This window comes from Antechinus flavipes, chromosome 6 (assembly GCF_016432865.1).
Source record: "Antechinus flavipes isolate AdamAnt ecotype Samford, QLD, Australia chromosome 6, AdamAnt_v2, whole genome shotgun sequence".
NCBI lineage: Eukaryota > Metazoa > Chordata > Mammalia > Dasyuromorphia > Dasyuridae > Antechinus > Antechinus flavipes.
Window position 1 is genome coordinate 2,998,005 of NC_067403.1, and position 20,140 is coordinate 3,018,144.

Genomic DNA, 20,140 nt, shown 5'->3' on the forward strand with positions numbered 1-20,140 from the left:
GTAAAATGTGTATTTGTATATTTACAGAAAATATATTACTTATATTGCAAATTACCTGAACTATGAGATAACATATATAAAACTTTTCATTATTATTGTTGTTGCTGTTACCAATGATCACATTTTAATTAAATCAAATTAAGCATATGAATGTAGATCTCTTAAGTTCATATGAATTCAAATCCATTATTCTTTTCACTACGTGACTTATAAATCTATCTTTTACAGAGTGTGAGAGAATTAGAGATCTTGCCATGGGAAGACATGCCTCTGTCTCTGCTATACTGTGATGTAAAGAAATAGAACTTTTTTGAAAGAACACTGGGTTGCCTCCTGTCTCCCCTGGAGTTTTTCTCTTCATAGTTTAGCTTGCTCTCTCTTGAGTTGCTGAGCATCTTTACCTTGATATCCATGCAGTAATTAGTACCTGCTAGGGATAGACCAGGGATAGACACCATATTTTCCACTTTCTCTCCCAGCAGTTTTTCTCTGTGTTACATTTCAGTTCTTACATTTTCAGTTGCCTCTGGGGTGCCTATCCCCAGATCTTGCTAAGTAAAAACTCCCTCTGGAGGTCTCTTATCACTTTCTTCCTGCTGCCAGGTTGTCACAGCTGGGATTTCATTTTCCAGGCTGAGGAAAACTTGTAATCCAGCCCCGGGCCTTAACAATGTTGAAATTAAAAGATTCGGTCCTTTTAGGCTCTGCTCATCAATCATTCCCTGAGAGTGGAGGTAGGAGAAACTTTCATGTCAGTTTTTGATGGAGGCTCCATCAGAGCTAGCTTTAGGAGTCTTAAATCCTTCTAGTTTCAATTGTGGTCTCTCCCCGGGGAAAAGAGAACTCTTCCAATCAGACTACAAACAGAAAAATACTCAAGTAGCTCATTCATCCACTGTATCCTGGGCTACCACCAGTTGTCTTGACCTTTGTCCTGCCACTGGACATTGATGACTCTGGAAGAGAGAGTGAGGACAAATCTTTCCCACTTAAATCCAGTCCTTGGGCCAGATATCACCCTGTATACCCTGGTCCTCTTCAGAAAAGCAGGGCAAGCTTCCACCACTGGCATAGGATGGTAGAGCTGGAGCAGCAGGAGGTGGAGGTTCATCTCCTGATCGCCTTTCAAAGATAACTTGCCAAGCTCGGGATCTACTGATGATGGAGCTGTCCACCCTAACAGTGCTGATCCTCAGAGCTGAGATGAAGCATGGTCCCACACAGAGCTGGGACCAACCTTGCATCTTCCGCCTTCACAAAGCCAGTTCTCACACCAGATTTGACCTTGGATATCAGCCCTATCAGAACATCCCTCGCTGATCCATTCTTTTTTTTTTTTTTGGATCCACTTTAAATCCTCACAGGATCAAACAATCTCACAGTTGGAAGGGAGTCAGAAGCCAGTTATTCTAGAATGAAGGAATATTCCTAAGAATGACCTTCCTTCATTGGAATGAAATGGAAACATTGTTAGAATCAGGCAGAGGACCTGGCTTCAAATTCTGGCTCTACAACTTATTCTGGGTTCTTAAACCAGTCAATCTCATCGCCTTGAGAATAAAGAGATTGCAATACATCTCCTCTGGCTTCTAAAACATCTTTTAGCTATAGATTTGTGGTCCTAAGCAACTCTAGCCTCCACATGAATACCTCCGGAGATGGAAAACTGAGTATCTTTTAAGGAAGACAGTGTCCTTGTTGGATAATTTTATCAGAAATATTCTCCTTAAATTTCCTTATATTATTTTCTTGTACAATTTTATATTCCTATAACTTCTCTCTATTGGTCCTAGGACTGCCCTTTGGTGCCAAGCAGAACAAGTTTAGTCCTTCTTCCACATGACAAACTTTCAAATTCTTGAAAACAATTATTATGTCTCCTCTCATTCCCCATCTCCCTGCCTACCGCCCAAGTTTTCTCTCCTTAGGATTAAAAATCTCCAGTTCCTCTAATTGACGTTCATAGTATCTGGATCCTAGTAGCCTCACTGTCTGGGTAGCTCACTTCAAGATCAGGTCCAGTTTATCAATATCTTTCCTCAAATGGGAGTGCCAAGAATTGAAGACAATATTCCAGATTGTGTCTAGGACTATTCTCCTAAATATTTATCATAATTATTACTTACATGTGGACAATTTAATTATAAGTGACCTAACATCCCATGGAATGATATTTCTTATGGTCTTTTGATTCACAATAAACCCAACTCTACCTTTTTCTTTCTTTGTTTCTCCAAGGAGAACTTGGACTAGTTAGATTGCCTAGGTATAGCATCCCTCTTTCTTCTAGTTTTATGAATAATGCAAATATCCAGACCGATATGATTCAGCTCTTCTAGTTACATATCCATTTACTGGCCACTGAATAAGAATCTCACATTTGGAAGACCAACAGTCACATTCAAGTTTACATAGCTAGTCTTTTTCAAAAATGTGAATGCTGTATGCTTTGCTTTTTCTAGAACTTCCCTCCATTTTCCTACCATTCTGCCATTGTCATGGAAGAAATGAAAAGATGTACTACATGATTTAGGGTCACTTTGTATTTTTCTTTGCTTCGACACTTGCTGTGACCAAAGAATTCATTGCTAAGGACCTATTCTACTGGTGATAGATCTCTCCAAACTTACCAAGACCAATACTCAGAAAGTAGCTCTGTTGCCAGGACCACACTTGAAGCATTTCCAAGATGGCAGAACCTGATAAAGTTTACATTCCGCTTACATAGCCTTTAAGAACCCAAGGTAATCTTCACATCATAAGCTATCTAGGAGGATTCTATAGAAGAATTTTTTCATCTCATTTTTTCAGGGCTCACAATAAATATTTGGGGAAAAGTCCACTTGAAAAAAATTTGTGGTTTACCTGACATTTGTTGCAAAGAATAAAGAGGAAGAGAATTTCATTCTTCTAGTTTCAATAATAATAACATATTGGTTGGTTTCTTCGTGGAAGTGAAAATATACAAATGTGGCAAGAAAAACATTGGAGAACTTGGATTCAGGATAAAGAAAAAGAGAGGCTATACAGCCAGCATGATGCCATGAAAAGAAGCCTGTCTCTTGAGGAAGAGGACCAATATTCAAATCCTGCCTCAATTACTACCTCTGTGATCTTGGAAAAGTAACTAAATATCTCTGTGCCTCAACCTCCTCAATGGTAAATAAAATGAAGAATGTAGACTATGATGTTTTTTACATTATAGTTTCAGAAATCAATAAGTTAAATGTATTATTTTAAGACATTCTAAATCAAAGTTTTCTCTGCCCTGGATGATCAGTTTTTATTGTAATTTTTCCCATTACAAACGACTTAGCTTCTGCAAGTTAACTGCAGCAATGTCTACAGAGCAAAACAGTCAGTCAACAACAGTTACTGTTTATTTTGTGTCAGCCTCGGGGCTATATAAGCAGTGGGGATAGAAAGAAAAGCAAAAAGATGATCCCAAATATAGTCCTTGCCCCCCAACAATTCTAAAAGGGAAGACAACATGCAAGTAATTATGTACATAGAAGAATTAAATAAATAGAAACATTGAATTTCAGAGTTGGAAAGGACCTCATGGGGCATCTTAGTTCAACTCCCAATCTAAACATGAATACTGTATCCAACAGGCTGATTTCAGAAAAGCCTAGAAAGACTTACATGAACTGATACTGAGTGAAGTGAGCAGAACCCAGAGAACACTGTCCACAGCATCAAGATTATGTGCCAATCATCTGTAATGGACTTGGCTCTTTTCAACAAGGAAGTGATTCAGGCCAGTTCCAATAGACTTGTGATAGAGAGAGCTATCTGCAGTCAGAGAGGGAACTGTAGGAACTGAGTGGGGATCACAACATAGCATTTTCTTGCACAGCATGACAAATATGGAAATATATTAAGAAGGGTTGGGGGAAAGGGAGAAAAATTTGGAATACAAGGTTTTACAAAGCTGAATGTTGAAAACTATCTTTGCATAGATTTGCAAAAATAAAATACTAATTTAAAAAATAAATACTGTCTATAACATCCCCAAAATGGATTTCCAAACTCTTAACAATTCCAGTAATGGCTAACTCACCATCTTATGAGGTACTTCCAGACAAATCATTCCGAAGAGAGGAAAGAGGACTGTGGTTAGGAGTGTTACAGGAATTAAGAGAGCAAAGTGGAGCTTATCTGGAAGATGGATTTTAACAGGACTTGAGTGATAAGCAGAGTATTAGGAAAGGCTTTTTTAAAGAAGAGAAGGACATAATTTCAGTTTAAAATATCCTGCAGTTGATTAGGGAAAAAAACCAAACTCTGCAACTCTGGGAAATGTAAATTTACCAGCAGCAAGAGAGTGAATCTTGTAGCTAGTTTAGTAATTGCAAGGAAAACTAAGTGATAATTTTTTAGATCTTCTATGAAGTAGATAATCAGAAATATAGCATCTATTAGCCACTGAAAGGGAGCTGTAGACTCAGGGTCATTTTATTATATTCAGAGAAAGACAGAAGCTAGAACCAAATTTCTTTTGAAAAGAGACACTTAGAAAATAGAGAACAGCCTCTAAGAAAAATGTTCTCTTTGTAGGAATGCCCCTGAGACAGCTTCCCTTTCAAAAGTGGTTTGAGAAAATGTCACCAAGAATACAATGGCTTTTTTTCTCTACATTAAATTTTCAAGAGATAAGCCAATTGATTAATTTTGTCTCAGGCTGCCTGGAAAAAGATAAGTGGAAACTCTGCATATTTGTCTCAAGATTAAAGAAAGATGGGTAGGTTGGATGCATCCTATCTCCTTAGAAATGGTCCATATATCATGGAAAGCTTTTCAACTTAGATGACTGCCCTTTGGCACCAAGAATCCCATTGATTTAAATTCAAAAGCTCCCTGAGCTGAAGCTGGAGGAGTATTGAGAATGCTTTCCTTACATCCTCCTAGCCCCATAGTCCATCAGTGAGGGAGGAAAAGAGGAAGGAATGAGCAAATGAATGTTGATTTACAGAAACATAAAAAATGACAACATAATCAAGATAATGCAATAATGGGAGACATTATCTGAAGAACGATCCTTTTCCTCATAAGCTGGTCTGCCGATCTATCGAATTTTTCAGTTTTCAAGAGGGAGAGATGGTAGCAAGGCTAATTATATCTATTGACATTTAAGATATTAGAAATCAAAACTGATGTTATGTAAATTTTGTTAATTTAAAAATAGCAATAATAAACTATTACATGCTAACATAAATAACATTATTTAAATCAGCTAATATCTTCCAAAACAAAAATTAGTAAGAAGTATCATTGTTTCATAGAGATATCAACTATGAAATCTCTGATTAAAATAAATTCCTAACCTGTTAATTGGAAAAAAAGATTAAATTTTCAAAAATTATTTATTTTTTTCAATTACATATTAAAGAACAATTTGTCATCTTCATTTTTTCTCTCCTACCCTCCCTATTCTCTCATGTCATTGAGAAGGCAATCAATTTGCTAAAGGTTAGACATACCCAGTGATGCAAAACATATTTCCATATTTGTCATGTTTTCTTTTACAACAAAAGAAAAGAATAAAATCAAAACAAAACAATTCTGAAGAGTCCATTGATAGCATTTTTCATCATAGGTGATGGAAATTTGTGATGGCTTTTCCTTTTATAGTGATGTATCTTCAGTCAAGTTTTATATCCAGTTTACATGCAAAGAAACACATTTGAGATTCTTTGGTCTATATACATTGACTATAGGTGCCTGCGCTTGCTTTCTCCCTATCTCTTCGTTCCCATCCCTACTTCTCATTCCGTGTCTCTGCATCTCTTTGTTTAGCTTTCGGCTCTCTCTGTTTCTATCTCATCCCAATTTCTGTTGCCCAGTCTGTCTAATTCTACCTATTTCTCTGTTTTTCTGACAGAGCTTAAAAATAAAATGAAGTCAAGAGAACATTAGTGACATAATCAGAATCTGCTTGATGGTGATATAATACATACATACATACATATATATGTCAATAATGTTTTAATTTTCTACTCAAAAGTTAAACCAAAATTGTTTAAATGAAAAAATGTATATTCAAGGGGTTCTTTTCATCAGATGGATTAGTTGACTAGGATGTAATCCTGAGCCTGACTCCTCAGTCAATGCACTAGTAATCACGCTAGCATACATCTAGGAGAACTAATGGGCTTAAATGAAAATTCTGACTCAGATTGAGTTTATTCATTGGTTCAGCTCTTCTGAGAAACCACTTGCTCTCCTCGCTCCTTTTATTGCCTGTATTTAGTATTTAGACCTGGATATTTTGAGGGAGCAGTAACAGCTGCCCAGTATCAGCAAGCCCACTGCAGATCCATAGCGATCCTCTGCCATCTGGAACTACGTTAGCAGCCGAGGGTTCCCCCAACCAAATCTAGCCTCCCTAGCCTGATAATCAGGCCTGAGACTGCATGTCTGGCCCTCTCCCACCACTCCTCATCACAACTCAACCATTCCACCCAAATGGACCTATTCTTAAACACTCCCCAGGTATTTCCATCTTTGTTTTTGGCTCACACTACTCCTTGTTCTCCTATCCCTGGACAAATCCCTCTCCATTCTTTAAAATTCAGGAAAAAGGCCAAGAAGTCTTCTCTACCCCAGTGTGGAAAAACTTCTTCCCTAATTCTTATACAAAGAGAGGCCAAAAAGTACTGTTCCTGTTCTTAAGGAGTTTATGTTTTAATGGGGTGGGAGAATAACATGTAAGTGTGTGTGTGTGTGTGTGTGTGTGTGTGTGTACATAAGTATATATACATGCCTACATGTTGCTGTAACTTCATTCTAGATTAATCTTAAAGAGTACCATATATATAACAGCTAAAAAAGTGAAAAAATACATGTGGTCTAAGTTTATGTAATGAATGCATGAATGCAAAAGCATTTATGAAACTTTTACTCTGTGTAAAGCAGCAAGCTAAGTGCTAGGAAATAGAACAGTGACAAAGCTGCAAATTTCCTGACAGAGAGCTAAATAATAATAATAATAATGTAATAATAATAACAATGAGAATAGTTTACATTCGTATCCTGCTTTAACTTTGCAAATTATGTCACAAATTTTGCCTCATTTGGTCCTTACAATCTTATATTATCCCTATTTCAGGAGAAAACTGAAGCAGGCAAGTTTAATAACTTGCTAGGGTCCTACAGCTAGCAAAAATAATATTTAAAATTAGTAGATAACATTTACATAGCACTTACTATGTACCAGGCCCTGTGCTAAGTCCTTTATAATTATTATCTTATCTGATTCTCACAACTACTCTGGGAGGGAGGTGCTATTATTAACCCCCTTTTACAGATGAGGAAACTGAGACAAATCAAGTGATTTGTTTAGGGTCACTCAGCTAATAGGTGTCTGAGACCACATTTGAACACAGGCCTTCTTCTCTTATGTTTTATCCGTTGAATCACCTTGCTGCCTTGATAATGAAGCAAGCATTTTGAATGAGACACTTGGGATGTGGAAAAAAGCAGGGATGTGTTTGCATGATTTTTCCTTTTTTTTTCATGGTGGGGGTAGGGGTGTTAATAAGGAGATAAAATAAATGCTTATTTTTAAAATGAATCCCAGAAAAATCAGAATCCAAATGGAAGGAGATTGTGGTTGAAGTATTGCCTCCTAGCAATACATGACTCCAAATGAGTCTTGGAACTTTTTCTATTAAAAAAAGAATTAAACTTTTCTCAGAAAGCATTGAGTAAACACAATTTCTTTAGCAGGGGGATATTGAATCAGAACCTCGCTGCTTCCTGAAGATGGGAAATATCAATGGGGGGCTTTTGGCCGAGCTGAGCTTTGGGGATCCAGAAGGCACTGCTGTCTTGCATGCAGGGGAAAGTGATAGAGAGTGCCCAACTGCTACATTAAGGGAATCCCGAAGAGGTCCTGGCTCATGAGGAAGCACCGGGCTGTTATTCCTAGGAGGTGAAGAATGCTAGAGCTTTGGCAAAGGCCAAGCGTCCCTCGTGTGCTCGAGAACACTTGCTGCTCTCTGACAGCGTGTCGTCATTGCCCTCATTTAGCCCATCTGGGCAGATGGATTAGAAAGTTAACCAGCCAGCTAAGTTAGAATGTCAGTGCTTTAACGTTATCCCCAGGAAAAGAAATGTTACAGATAAGGATGGCGCAAGATTCGAATCAAGTTCATTCTCAAATGAATAAATTACTTCAAGCAACTTGCAGATCATCCATGAAAAACCCTATGTATTCATGTAAGAGGAAAGAGAAAGAAGGAAAAAACACTGAGCTTGGAGACCAAGAGAATCAGAATTGATTCCTGCTGCTGTGGCTGTGGCATCTTGGGATAATTAAAAAACACACTCACATACAAACATACATCATGTGCACACACAGATATACACACACACTCTTACACACATGCGCGCACACACTTTAATGGGGAACACACCATTTTATGAACTGCCTCATTTCATTTTTTAAAATTTCTATAAGTTCTTCCTTATGTAGCAACTTAGCCTCTTTTTCTCTGTAATTCATTCTTCTCTTCAGTTTCTGTCTTTGAGGTAAAGCAGAAAATAGATATTTTATATAGTCTATATGCCTATGTAATTACTCCTTAACTTTTTGAATATTTGTGCAAAATCCATCCTGTGTCCCCGCAAATCTCTTTTCTGCCAGATAAATATTCCCAGATCCTTCTTTGATGCCTTATAAGATTTTCTAAATCTCAATTTTTTATCTATAAAATGCACCCATAGCATTATTGTAAGAATTAAATGATTATATGTGGTTTTGTGCATATATGTATATAGACACACATCTATGTAAAGCACTCTATAAAACTCAGTTCTGTGTAAATGTCAACTCTTCGTCTCTCATCTCCCTACTTTCTTTTGCATATTTTTTCTATTAAATGTCTATTATTAGTTAAATAATTAAATGTCTACTAAAGTAAATATTAAGTGTTTTGTCAACTCCAATGCCTTACATTTATTCAATTAATAAACACTTCGTGTGGATCAGAACCTGTTCTGGGTGCTTGGAGCCCAACAGGCCCTGCTCTCCAGGGTTACAGTTTAAGGGACATGAAGTTGGGGAGGGCAAATCAACTATGCCGTAAAAAAGAATGACATGAGGGCAAGCTTCTTGAGCACAGGGTCTATCTCATTTTTATCTCTGTCAACTTAGTCTCTTGCACAATATTTGGGACATTCTATGGTAGAAGCCTGAAAATCAGCAGTAAATGCTTATTGTCAGTTTTTGTAAAAGACAGGTACAATAGTGTGCTGCAAGAAATTTGATGAGAGTCGCCACCTGGGTTGTTAATCATCACTAATTCTGGGTTCAAAACTACCCCATCCGACGCCAGTCCCTTAACTTGGTGCAAATATTTTTTATTAATTGAATCAAATGATCACATGTGAATGTGACCCAGACCTCTACAGCTTTTTGGATCAGCAACAGTCACAGTGTGTGAAAGACTGCTTCTTGATTGTGGGCAAGCTGAGGTGGAGGCTCCAGGATGAGGGAAGGCTCAGGAGAAAAGTTGCTTCTTTCTCCAACTTCCATCCCAGTGCCTATTTATCCACACGTACTATAATATTTTCTGCTGTCTAATTACCAGAATGTTTCCAGTAAATTGAATTTTGCCTGAGGCACAAAGAGTCCAGGTGTTAATTAGAGATAAATGTATGGGTAAGCAGAGAACTCAACTTCTGTCTAGGTCTTGGGAATTTTTCCTAAATAGGGTCTGAGAGTAATTATGGCAGCACTGAGAACTTTTCACCTAAAATAAACTCCCTATTGCCTCCTGTACATAAAACGAGGTAATTACAGTAACACGGTGCTATGTTAGTGCCGGTATTTCCTGCTCTCACTGAGCCATGCTGCCTCCTAATCCAAGGAAGGTTTCCCTCACTTCCACCTTCTGCTCTGTACTATTTTTTCTGGCACGCCTCATCTCCCCTACAAAGTGCTCCCGGTCCTGAAGACCACGTCCCAGTTAGTTTTGGGGTGCCATACAGCACTTACCTGCACAGAACACACATTAGTGACTTAAAATTGAGCATTCCCAGCTCAGGCATCAGTCCCACTTCCACAGTGTTCCCCTCAACAGCAGAGCACAAACGCTCATTCCCCATGCTATCAGGTCTAGGTTAGGATCGGGGGCATCTTCTCTGTGCTGACCACCAACCTTGGCAGAATCGGGGGAAGCAACACGAGCATCTGGATGTGAGCTTGAAAACAAAGGGGCATTTTAGCCCCTTCTTCTTCTACCTTCCATGTTTAGGAAAAATCATCTTTTTATTATGCTGCATCATGGAAATGCTTGTTTTATTCCATAAATTAAAAGAAAATAAATAAAAAGACAGAAAGATAGACAGACAGACAGAAAGACAGACAGAAAGAAAGAAAGAGAGAGAAAGAAAGAGAGAAAGAGAAAGAAAGAGAAAGAGAAAGGAAGGAAGGAAAAAAGAAAGAAAGAAAGAAGGAAAGAAAGAAGGAAAGAGAAAAAGAAACAAAGAGAAATGTTCCTTGGATGGAGAGGGAGAATCAGGTTTATTCATTCTATTACTGCATTTGGAATAACGCCTTTGTCTACCTGTGTAGCATTTTCCTTCAGCGGGTTTCGCGTTTGCTCTTTTTTCAAATGAAGGAACTGGAGGAGATGCTCTCTGCCCTGCTTCCCCACTCTCCTGTTCTGAGATTTCATGAGAAGTGACATCTTGTGTGGCTCTGTGCTGCTAATTAGTCTCTGTCTGAGACTCACCAAGGACAAATTTGTACACTGCCAACGGAGTGACAAAAGGAGTGCCCGCCTCGGTGCAAGGTGAAGGAAAGCAAGGCAGCCAGACGGGAGGGGGCATGTCTGCCAGCTCTAGCAAACGCATTTTCCCTACATGCTCTGGGACCAAGGCTTTCTGGAGCAGCCGACTCGCTCTTTTCCTGCTCTACAAGGCCCTACAGTTGGAGCCTTCAGGAATATGTAAAATGCAGGGATTGGTTGTTCCTGAAACATGAAAGCATTTTCTCCTAGGTTTCCGGGGTTGTGACCAGTGTTCTCTGAGACCTTTTGCTTCTCTGCATAGTAGAGAGCTGATCAACTGCTCAGTCTCTCCATGTTTCCCTCGACAACATCTCTCATCTAAGCCCTTCTTTCTAGTCACGTAGCCACCTTGCGGTTTCAGACTCTCAGCATCTTCCACCTTGGTTATTGTAAAAAATCTTGACTTTTTTCTGTTTTTTTCCTCTCATGGTTTTTCCCTTTTGTTGTGATTTTTCTCTCCCAACATGACTCATGAGGAAATATGTAAAAAAATGAATTTATATGTTTAGCCAAAAAAAAAAATGTTTTCTTATAGATAGCTAGGGAAAATCAGAACTTAAAAAAAGACAAAAACAAAGTCCTTTGCGTTGGTCTTGGTTCCCAAGCCTCTCAGCTCTCCAGGAGATCCTCCCCAGAGCTGCCAAAAATCACTTTCCTGAGGTGCAGATCTGACCAAGTTACTTTCCTTCTCAAACCCCAGGGAGCCATTCTTGCCTCAAAGATAAAGCACAATTTCCTCTGGTTTTTAAAGGTTTTGAAAGCCCTTCTCAGTCCAGCCCCACCTCTCTTTACAGTCTCATTCTGCACTATTCACTTCTGTGGTCCAGCCAAACTGGCTCTGCTTGTGTTCCTGACCCCTGGCACCGTACCTCTCATGTCTTCATACACTTTTGCATTGGCCATCTCTAGGTCTGGAAGGCTCTCCCTCCTCCCCTCCCTCTTAGAGCAGTCCTGTCCTCCTTCAAGACTCAAACATCATTGGGCAGGAAACCTTTTCTGCTGATTCCTTAAGTGCGAGCACTCTCTCCCCCTCACATCTTGTGTTTGTTTTCTTGAGATTTAGTCTGTTTGTAATATGTGAGTGTGTGTGTGTGTGTGTGTGTGTGTGTGTGTGTGTGTGTGTGTGTGTCTTGGCCCTCAGAAGAGTAATTCTTTCTTTCTTTGTAAGGAACAAAGGAGATGGCTAATTAATACTAGTTGATTATTTGATTGAACGTGATGCTTGCAGAAAGTACGCCATTTGAGAGAATAAAAAATGGAATGGTATAGGCCGTAGGTTGTTAAAGCAGAGAATGACTGAGCTGGCAGGGCCTGAGAGTGCAGAATACATAATGAAGTGAAGGCTGGGACTTTAGAACCAAGAAAGGGAGAAAGCCCCTTAGAACACTGAACTTAAAGTATGATCTGCCCAGGTCCTTCGCGTTTACTTAGTCCCATAGCTTTATCTTGAGGAACCAAGGCCTTCGACCCCTATAAAATGGTGCTTTAGAACAACAGCTCTGGCCCAGGTGTTTCTCAGATGCCCAGTACGGGCCAAACTTTCCCAAGTAATAAGCAATACTTAAAGAACGTGCTCCCCAGATTCCTGCTGGGACCCCACCTTAGCTCCACAACCACAGAATCCTGCCCCCTTTGCACAAGAACCTTGGCACCTGTAGAGAAGGAAATGCAGGCAAAAATGTGGGGGAGGAGCCCTAGGGAAAGATTTGATAAGGGCCAACCTCCTGGCAGGTCTGTGTTCTATACTTTTATATGGGATGTAGTTGGTGGTGGTTGTCGTTTTTTAAAGAGAGTATTACCATTATACACTTCGACAACGATATTGTATGAGAATGTATCTGATGGAAGTTGATTTCTATGACAAAGAGACCTAACTGAGTTTCAATGGATAAATGATGGACAGAAGCAGCTACACCCAAAGAAAGAACACTGGGAAACGAATGTGAACTATTTGCATTTTTGATTTTCTTCCTGAGTTATTTTTACCTTCTGAATCCAATTCTCCCTGTGCAACAGGAGAACTGTTCGGTTCTGCAAATATGTATTGTATCTAGGATATACTGCAACATATTTAACATATATAGGACTGCTTGCCATCTGGGGGGGAGGGGTGGAGGGAGGGAGGGGAAAAATCGGAACATAAGCGAGTGCAAGGGATAATGTTGTAAAAAAATTTACCCGGGCATGGATTCTGTCAATACAAAGTTATTATTAAATAAAATTAAATTAAAATTAAAAAAATAGAGTATTACACGGGAGTAAGAACTCAAATTGAAAAAGGGTGGGCAAAGGTGGTGTGGGGCAGGGTATGGGAACAGGAGAAATGGAAGTCTTCAAGACTCCAGTTCTTCAACTGTGTGTGTTCAGTGAGTGCAGCATCCCCTTTTTATCCCCTATTTAGCGCAGGGCCCTGCATGAAAGTGCAAAGACTTGTCCTCAAGGAGTTGATGCTCCCTTGGGGCAGACACACACAATATGTGCAAAGATAATGCTCATTGCAATGTGCAGTTTCTGGGTCCAAAAATAATCTGTCCCCTGCTGGTCAAACTTGTGATGACGACACAACCCACAGTTTCCTGAACATGGAATGGCAGATGCTTGGGCCCTTTATCTGGTCCAGCCGTGGACCTGCTACACCTTCTACTTCCCAGATCAAAAGCCTTTGAGAATCCAGAATCACCAAGATAAATCCCAAATGGATAAAAAGTGACATTAGAGGACCAAGGAAGAAATAGCATTTTCGACTTATGGACAAGAGAGAGTTCACAACTAATTAAGGGTAGCAGAAGATTAAATGGACAGTTTTGTTCCTGAGAAATTGAAGACTTTTCCCCCAAACTAACAATGTAGTTTTACACGGGAAGGAAAACAGGCAACTGGGGAAAAACCTCTCTGTTTCTCTGATAAGAGTCTCATTTTCAAAGTATGTAAAGAGCTGCCTAGAATTTATAAGAATTCACACCATTCCCCAATGGACAAATGGTCAGAGAATATGAGCAAGTGCATTTAAAAGGAAGAAAACTAAATTGTCAACAACTGTATGAAAAATGCTCCAAACAATTATTAGAGCAATACAAACTAAGGCAACTCCTAGGGTTCCATTCCTCAGTGTCAAAGACGCCAAAAGAAGCAAATGACCTCTGGGGAAGAAGCTGGAGGAGGTCTGGCGACGCTGTGGGCGGAGCTGGGAATGGGTCCGGCTACTCTGGAGAACAATCTAGACATGCTTCCAGGTACCTAAATCATGTGCACCCTTTGACTCAGGGATCTCTCCTCTCGCTCAAAGAGATCAAAGAAGGGAGATGTACAAAAATCACCGTGGCAGCCTCTTTTGTAGTCGTCCCAAATTGAAAACTAAAGGCCTGCCCACTATTGGGAAACGGTGGGACATTGTTGTGTCATGAGAAATGACAAAGTGAGGTTTCTGAGGAAACTGGAAATGCTTCTATGAACAAATGCAAAGGGGAATCAATTATACAATGACAACAGCGCCATAAAGAAAAATTACTTTAAAAGACTTTAGAACTCTGAGCGATGTGGTGACTAACGGTGAGTGCAGAGGACCGAAAACGGGGCACTTCATTGACCTCCTGACAGGGAAGTGATGGGCCACGATTTTGGACAGGGCCGGTGTGGAAATTTGTTTTACTGGACTATGCATCTTTGTTATGAGAATTTTCTTTTTCTTTTATTACATTGCTCAATTAAGGGTATGATGGGAAAGGGAGAGACATTAAATGCTTACATGAGCAAGCAAATGAATAAATGAATACATTTTAAAGACCCCAGAATCTCTTAGCAAAGCCTTCTCCGATCTCTCGGGTGTTTGCTAGTGATTTTTCCACCTCGTACCCTCCTGGTCGACCACAAACTCCCGGAGGTCAGGAAATGCTTATCGTTTTTGTCACTGTATCCCTAGGACCCGATTCGGTGCCTTGCACGTCCCAGATATTTGATAAATGCGCGCTGAGCCGAATGGATGCCCCATGCTTTTGCGAATGCTGGAGCTGGGTGCTGAACAATAACAGATTTATTAGGGGGAAGAAGAGCATCTTACCTGGTCCGCTGCAGAATGAGGCGATTATGCTCAGGATGCAGACAATGCTGAGGTAGGGGATCCAGGGCGCCTTGTCCTGAAAGGAAGCATTGACAAAAGTCTCCAGTGAGGACAGGATCAGATGAAAGAGATGAGCCTGCTTCTTTTCCCAGCAAGACTTTGAGGTGAGGCGTGTCTATGGCATGCCAAATTACTGATTTAATGGAAAAATTAGAGCATGAAAATCAGTGAGAAGACAAACTCCTCCAACTGCTAGTTGGCCATCTTGGGGACGTAGCATTTGAGATTTTCATTTTTTAACTCAAGTACAGACTGTCTCCCCTCCAAAATTCTCAAAGTATTTCATTGAGCTCCTTTGATTAGGTACATTCTTGTTTGGAATCGTCGTTTTCAAAAATGTCCCTTTGCTGCTGGTACAAATCTTGCTCTGAATTCTCACTGAATTCAGTGTAATATTTTGCAAAGCCAAAGCCTTCTACCTTTGGGCTCCATCCTCCCTTTCCATTAGTCACACATATTCCTTCCAATATATACTATATACTTCAGCCAAATTAGACTTACCCAACCGAGCAGTCCATGTGCCCTCCTGTATACACCCACGTGCAAGCTTTTACCTGTATCTCCCTCCCTCCACCCGATTTACTTGAGGAATCCTCAATCATCCTTTAAAATGGAACTCAATCTTTGCCAAAAAGCTCTCTGGTTAGAAACAATCTTTCTCCCTCAGACTTCACACGCCATTTCGTCATCCATTTCTTTGCTATATTCACCCTGTGTTACTGTGTACTGTAGTTGCCTGTGGTTATATCTTTGAGTCCCTATTTGACTCTAAGCTCTATGAGGCTCATCTCATAATCTTGATTTCTCCCCCACTGCCTACTACAGTGCTCCAAACATTGTAAACCCTTCATAAGTATCTTGAATTGAATGTATTTCTCATCTCTGCCTGGAGAGGACACGACATTTCTGCTTTCCTCATAATGGAGGAGCTTATTCAGATCTGGGGATGTAGCAAGATTGGGTTTCTTCAGATGCTCCCCATTCCAGACTTTCTCTCCATCAACATCACTCAACAGCCTTTATTCCTTTGAAGTTTGTGCCATACAAATTTATTTCCATTACCTATTACCCCCAGGTCATTCTCCCTCCTTTCTTAATGAATTTAGTGTCTGTCCTTTATAAACCAACTTCCACCCTCATTTCAGGGGACTTCAACTTAGAGATTTATATTCTTTCAAACTGCCTAATTTTCCAGTTCCTCAATCTACTCAGTTTCCCTGATGAGTTCCTTCACTCTATCTCAGTTACACAGTGATGGTCATCACCCATAAATGCTCCACTTCCACATCAGGGAATTCCAAAATTCCTTTATCTGATGATAATCTTTTATCATTCCATATTTTTCTGTGCGTTTAGATGCCAAACACTACTCTTCATCCTCACTGGAACTTCCACCCCTCAATACTTTCTCAAGGCTATCACCCCCAAACTGGCTAGCCTTCATTTACTTACTAGTCTCAACCAGCCTAATTGATTGCATTCTCTTTTCCCAAATCCCTCGGCTCTTTGTCACACAAAGTTAAATCTCAATCCTGGACTACTTCTGCCGTCCATCCCCTGTGCTCCTATTCACATGTTGCTAACAGAGGCAGCTTCGCAGAACCATGCTGATTGGGGACATTAAAGATTGACGTTTCCCCGTCTCCTCTGGGAACCAATGGCATAAAGAGAATGCTTCTGCTCCTTTCTAATGGATTCCCTGTTGCACACATCCCACGGCTCTTCTGGACATTTTCAGTATACCTCCAGCCTTTACCTTTGTGGCTTCTTGTGCCCTTCCTGTCATCCTCCTTCTTTCTCTAACACCCACTCCCTGTCTCTCAGCGTCTCCCCTCTCGTCTACAATATTCCATCTTCTCGTCCTACCTTCTCCACGAGCTGTTGTCCTCTAGCTCTCCTTCCTTTTCCTACTAAGCTGGTATTCGATTAACTGCATGATCTCACCTAAGTCTTTTGGGCAACAGAGCGTTTAACCTCGTTGCTCCTCGCCTTATCCACAAATGATGAGTCTTAGTCGGAAGTTCTGAACAATCCAAAAATTCTATGAAGTTCCTTGAATTGAAAGTAGCCCTGGACTTACAGTCAGTATGAATTTTGGCTGGCCAACTTAATAGCAGTGTGACCTTGGAAAGGTGACCCATTTCAATTTTTTTCCTTATCTGCAAAGCACTATATAAATATAAGCTGTTATTATTAGCAAACAGTAATAATTCTGAGTGGCTTGGAAACCCATATGAACTAAGACTTTAGTCCTCTGAAGTTCTCATTCTGAAAAGAATCGATTGCATGCATCAGAAAAACAAAGGCCCAAGAGATCTTCATCTCTTGCCGATTCTAAGCTGCCTTCTCAGTTTTGTGGCTCATAGCCCCAGGAAAATGAAAATTAACAAAGTTGACCTCCAATCAAACTGCGCTTAATGATAACCTTTTATGTCTAAGATAATCAGATGATAAATCTGCCACATCACATTACGAACAAGCAGCTGATTTCTGCTTCATGCATCACTGTATTGTTAACTGTACAATCACATTGCTTCATAATTTTCTTTCACTAAATGGCAATATTATCAGTTTTTTTCATCAGATACTGCCACATTATGATTGCCTTTTCCTGAAAACATCAAGAACCTGAGGGGCATTCAACAAATGAGAAATAATCATGACTTTCCTTTTAGGGATTTTAGCCCAATTACTTACTTTTAATAACTTTTTATTGACAGAACCCATGCCAGGGTAATTTTTTACAGCATTATTCCTTGCACTCACTTCTGTTCCAATTTTTCCCCTCTCTCCCTCCATCCCCTCCCCCAGATGGCAAGCAGTCCTAGACAGGTGAAATATGCCACAGTATATCCTAGATATAGAAGGTAGAAATAACCCAGGAAGAAAAACAAAAATGCAAGCAGTTTATATTCATTTCCCAGTGTTCTTTCTTTGGGTGTAGCTGCTTCTGTCCATCCTTGATCAATTGAAACTCAGTTAGGTCTCCTTATCAAAGAGATCCACTCCCGTCAGAATACATCCTCATACAATATCGTTGTCGAAGTGTATAATGATCTTCTGGTTCTGCTCATTTCACTCAGCATCAGTTCATGTAAGTCTCGCCAGTCCTCTCTGTATTCATCCTGTTGGTCATTCCTTACAGAACAATAATATTCCATAACATTCATATACCACAATTTACTCAGCCATTCTCCAATTGATGGGCATCCATTCATTTTCCAGCTTCTAGCCACTACAAACAGGGCTGCCACAAACATTTTGGCACATACAGGTCCCTTTCCCTTCTTTAGTGTCTCTTTGGGATAGAAGCCCAGAAGTAGCACTGCTGGATCAAAGGGTTTGCACAGTGTGATAACTTTTTGGGCATAGTTCCAAATGTTTTAGTCCAATTACTAAGATCGGCTGGGGACTTCTGTCTCTGGGGCTTCTGTCATGTATTTCTTTTTTACCCCACAGTGCCCAGCAAAGAGTAGAATGCTCAGGTGACTCAAAAACACCTTTGGTTCCATTTAATTCCATAAGCATTTAGTGCGAATCTAAGGGGCTGGAGGCTCAGCGCTAGGTTCTGAGCATCCATGAAAATTCTGGGTCTCAAGGACATAAACCAGAGAACGAGCATTTCTGAAGATGCATATGAGCCCCAAGGAATGCACCGTGGACGTGAGCAAGCCCACTTGGTACTGCCGAGAGCTTGGAGGGGCAGCCAATGGGGACGGCCAGCTTTGAATTCCCAACCCATCCATTCAACTCATCTACTACCATGAGCTGCTGGTGCTTACGCTGTGCTGAGGAGCTGCGGGGACTATTTAAAATTAATTGAATCAGGGAGGCGAGGTCTCGGGCATCCTGAACTTGTCTCCGGGGTTGGGGCGATGTTCAAAGGACTGGGGTGGCTGTGACCTTGTGGGGGGGCTTGCCTCTGGCTGGCCCCCGAGCTCTTCCCGTTCTCTCTCTTCTCCTTCACTCTCTCCTGCACTGTCTGCGGCCCAACGTTGGCTGGGTAATTGGGCGGCTCCAGCAGACAGGGAAGTGAGTAATTGTGCTGCCAGTCTGGCACGTGGAGGCGGCATTTAGTTAGGGTGGTGAAGGAGAAAGCAGGGTGGCTCCCGCGCTGGCGGAGCGAGCATGGGTCACCCCTGGAGCAGGATGCAAGGCAGCGTTTCTCATGGAGGAACAGCTCGTGCTCTCAGCCCAGTGCCATAACTGGGCCAGCGAGGGATCTGGGGTCAGAACCACTTTGGGTCCCAGTTCTGCAGGGTGACCCTGGACCAATGACTCATCCTGCTCCACCTCAGCTTCCTTCTTTTTAATATGCAGATCAAACTCGCTGCCTTATTTCCTTGGCGGGGCTAGGGTGAGGGGAGGGCTCATCAATTGCTCCAACAAACCCTACAACAGATGGTTTCATCCTCTACCTGGGCTTTCCATCCCTGTTCCTTTTGCACAAATTGATCACGCCACTCGAAGGCCGTCGATGGCTAGTGATTGCCCTAAGTCAGGTTCCTACAATCTCACCACCTCACCTCTCCAGGCCTATCAGTGCTGCTACCTCCTGAGCCCCTATACTTGGACCATGATGCACTGCCCAGTGTCCCACAGACAAGCCCAATTCCTTCTTGACTCTAGACTTTGCTCCCACAGTTGCCCCGGGCTGGAATGGCCTTCCCTCTCCCCCAGCTTCCACTCTCTTTCCCATATGGAAATGCTCTCGCCTTTTTGAGGCAAATTTAAATTCACTCCCCAGATAAATCTTTCCTGCCTTCCACAATCGCGCTGACTGCGGTTTGGCTAGGGCACGCAGGTTTTTTACGCGCTCACCTCGCAGCCACCCTGGGAAATAGCCACTGCTGTTGTACAGCTGGGGAGACTGAGGCAGGAAAGTGGAAGTGATCTGACCAGGACCCCAATCTGCTGCTGAGTGCTGGAGTTTAGATTGGAACTCGGGGATCCTGCTTCCAAATTCCTTCCTCTACCACAGTTCTCTATGCACTCACCGTGGAGTCATCTGTGCTATAGTTATCTGGGTTTCAGGGCTCTCAGGTGATCGGATGGAGACGGACCTGTGGTTTCTGGGTCCAGGAAACTCCCAGGAGAGGAAATGCCTTCTTAGCAATGCCAGTCAGCACTTTACAGAGTTTCCTGTTGGAAAGTCCCCTGGAGAAATGAGCTGTTAAGTGACTTTCCTAGAGCCAGGACATGTCAGCGGCAGAACTCGGCCTTC

At 41.2% G+C, this 20,140-nt stretch overlaps 1 protein-coding gene across 5 annotated transcripts in view; it reads right to left on the reverse strand.

Annotated features, from left to right (window-relative positions):
• SLC2A9 (solute carrier family 2 member 9) overlaps positions 1-20,140 on the reverse strand; it is a 211,218-nt gene that overhangs the window by 68,098 nt on the left and 122,980 nt on the right. For all 5 annotated transcript variants that reach the window (XR_007948444.1, XM_051966635.1, XM_051966634.1 and 2 more), the window contains one exon: positions 14,857-14,932. Coding sequence is in view for 4 of the 5 variants with exons in the window: in XM_051966635.1 (XP_051822595.1) it covers positions 14,857-14,932 (76 nt within the window). In the remaining variant the exon portion in view is untranslated. The remainder of the gene's footprint in view (positions 1-14,856; positions 14,933-20,140) is intronic.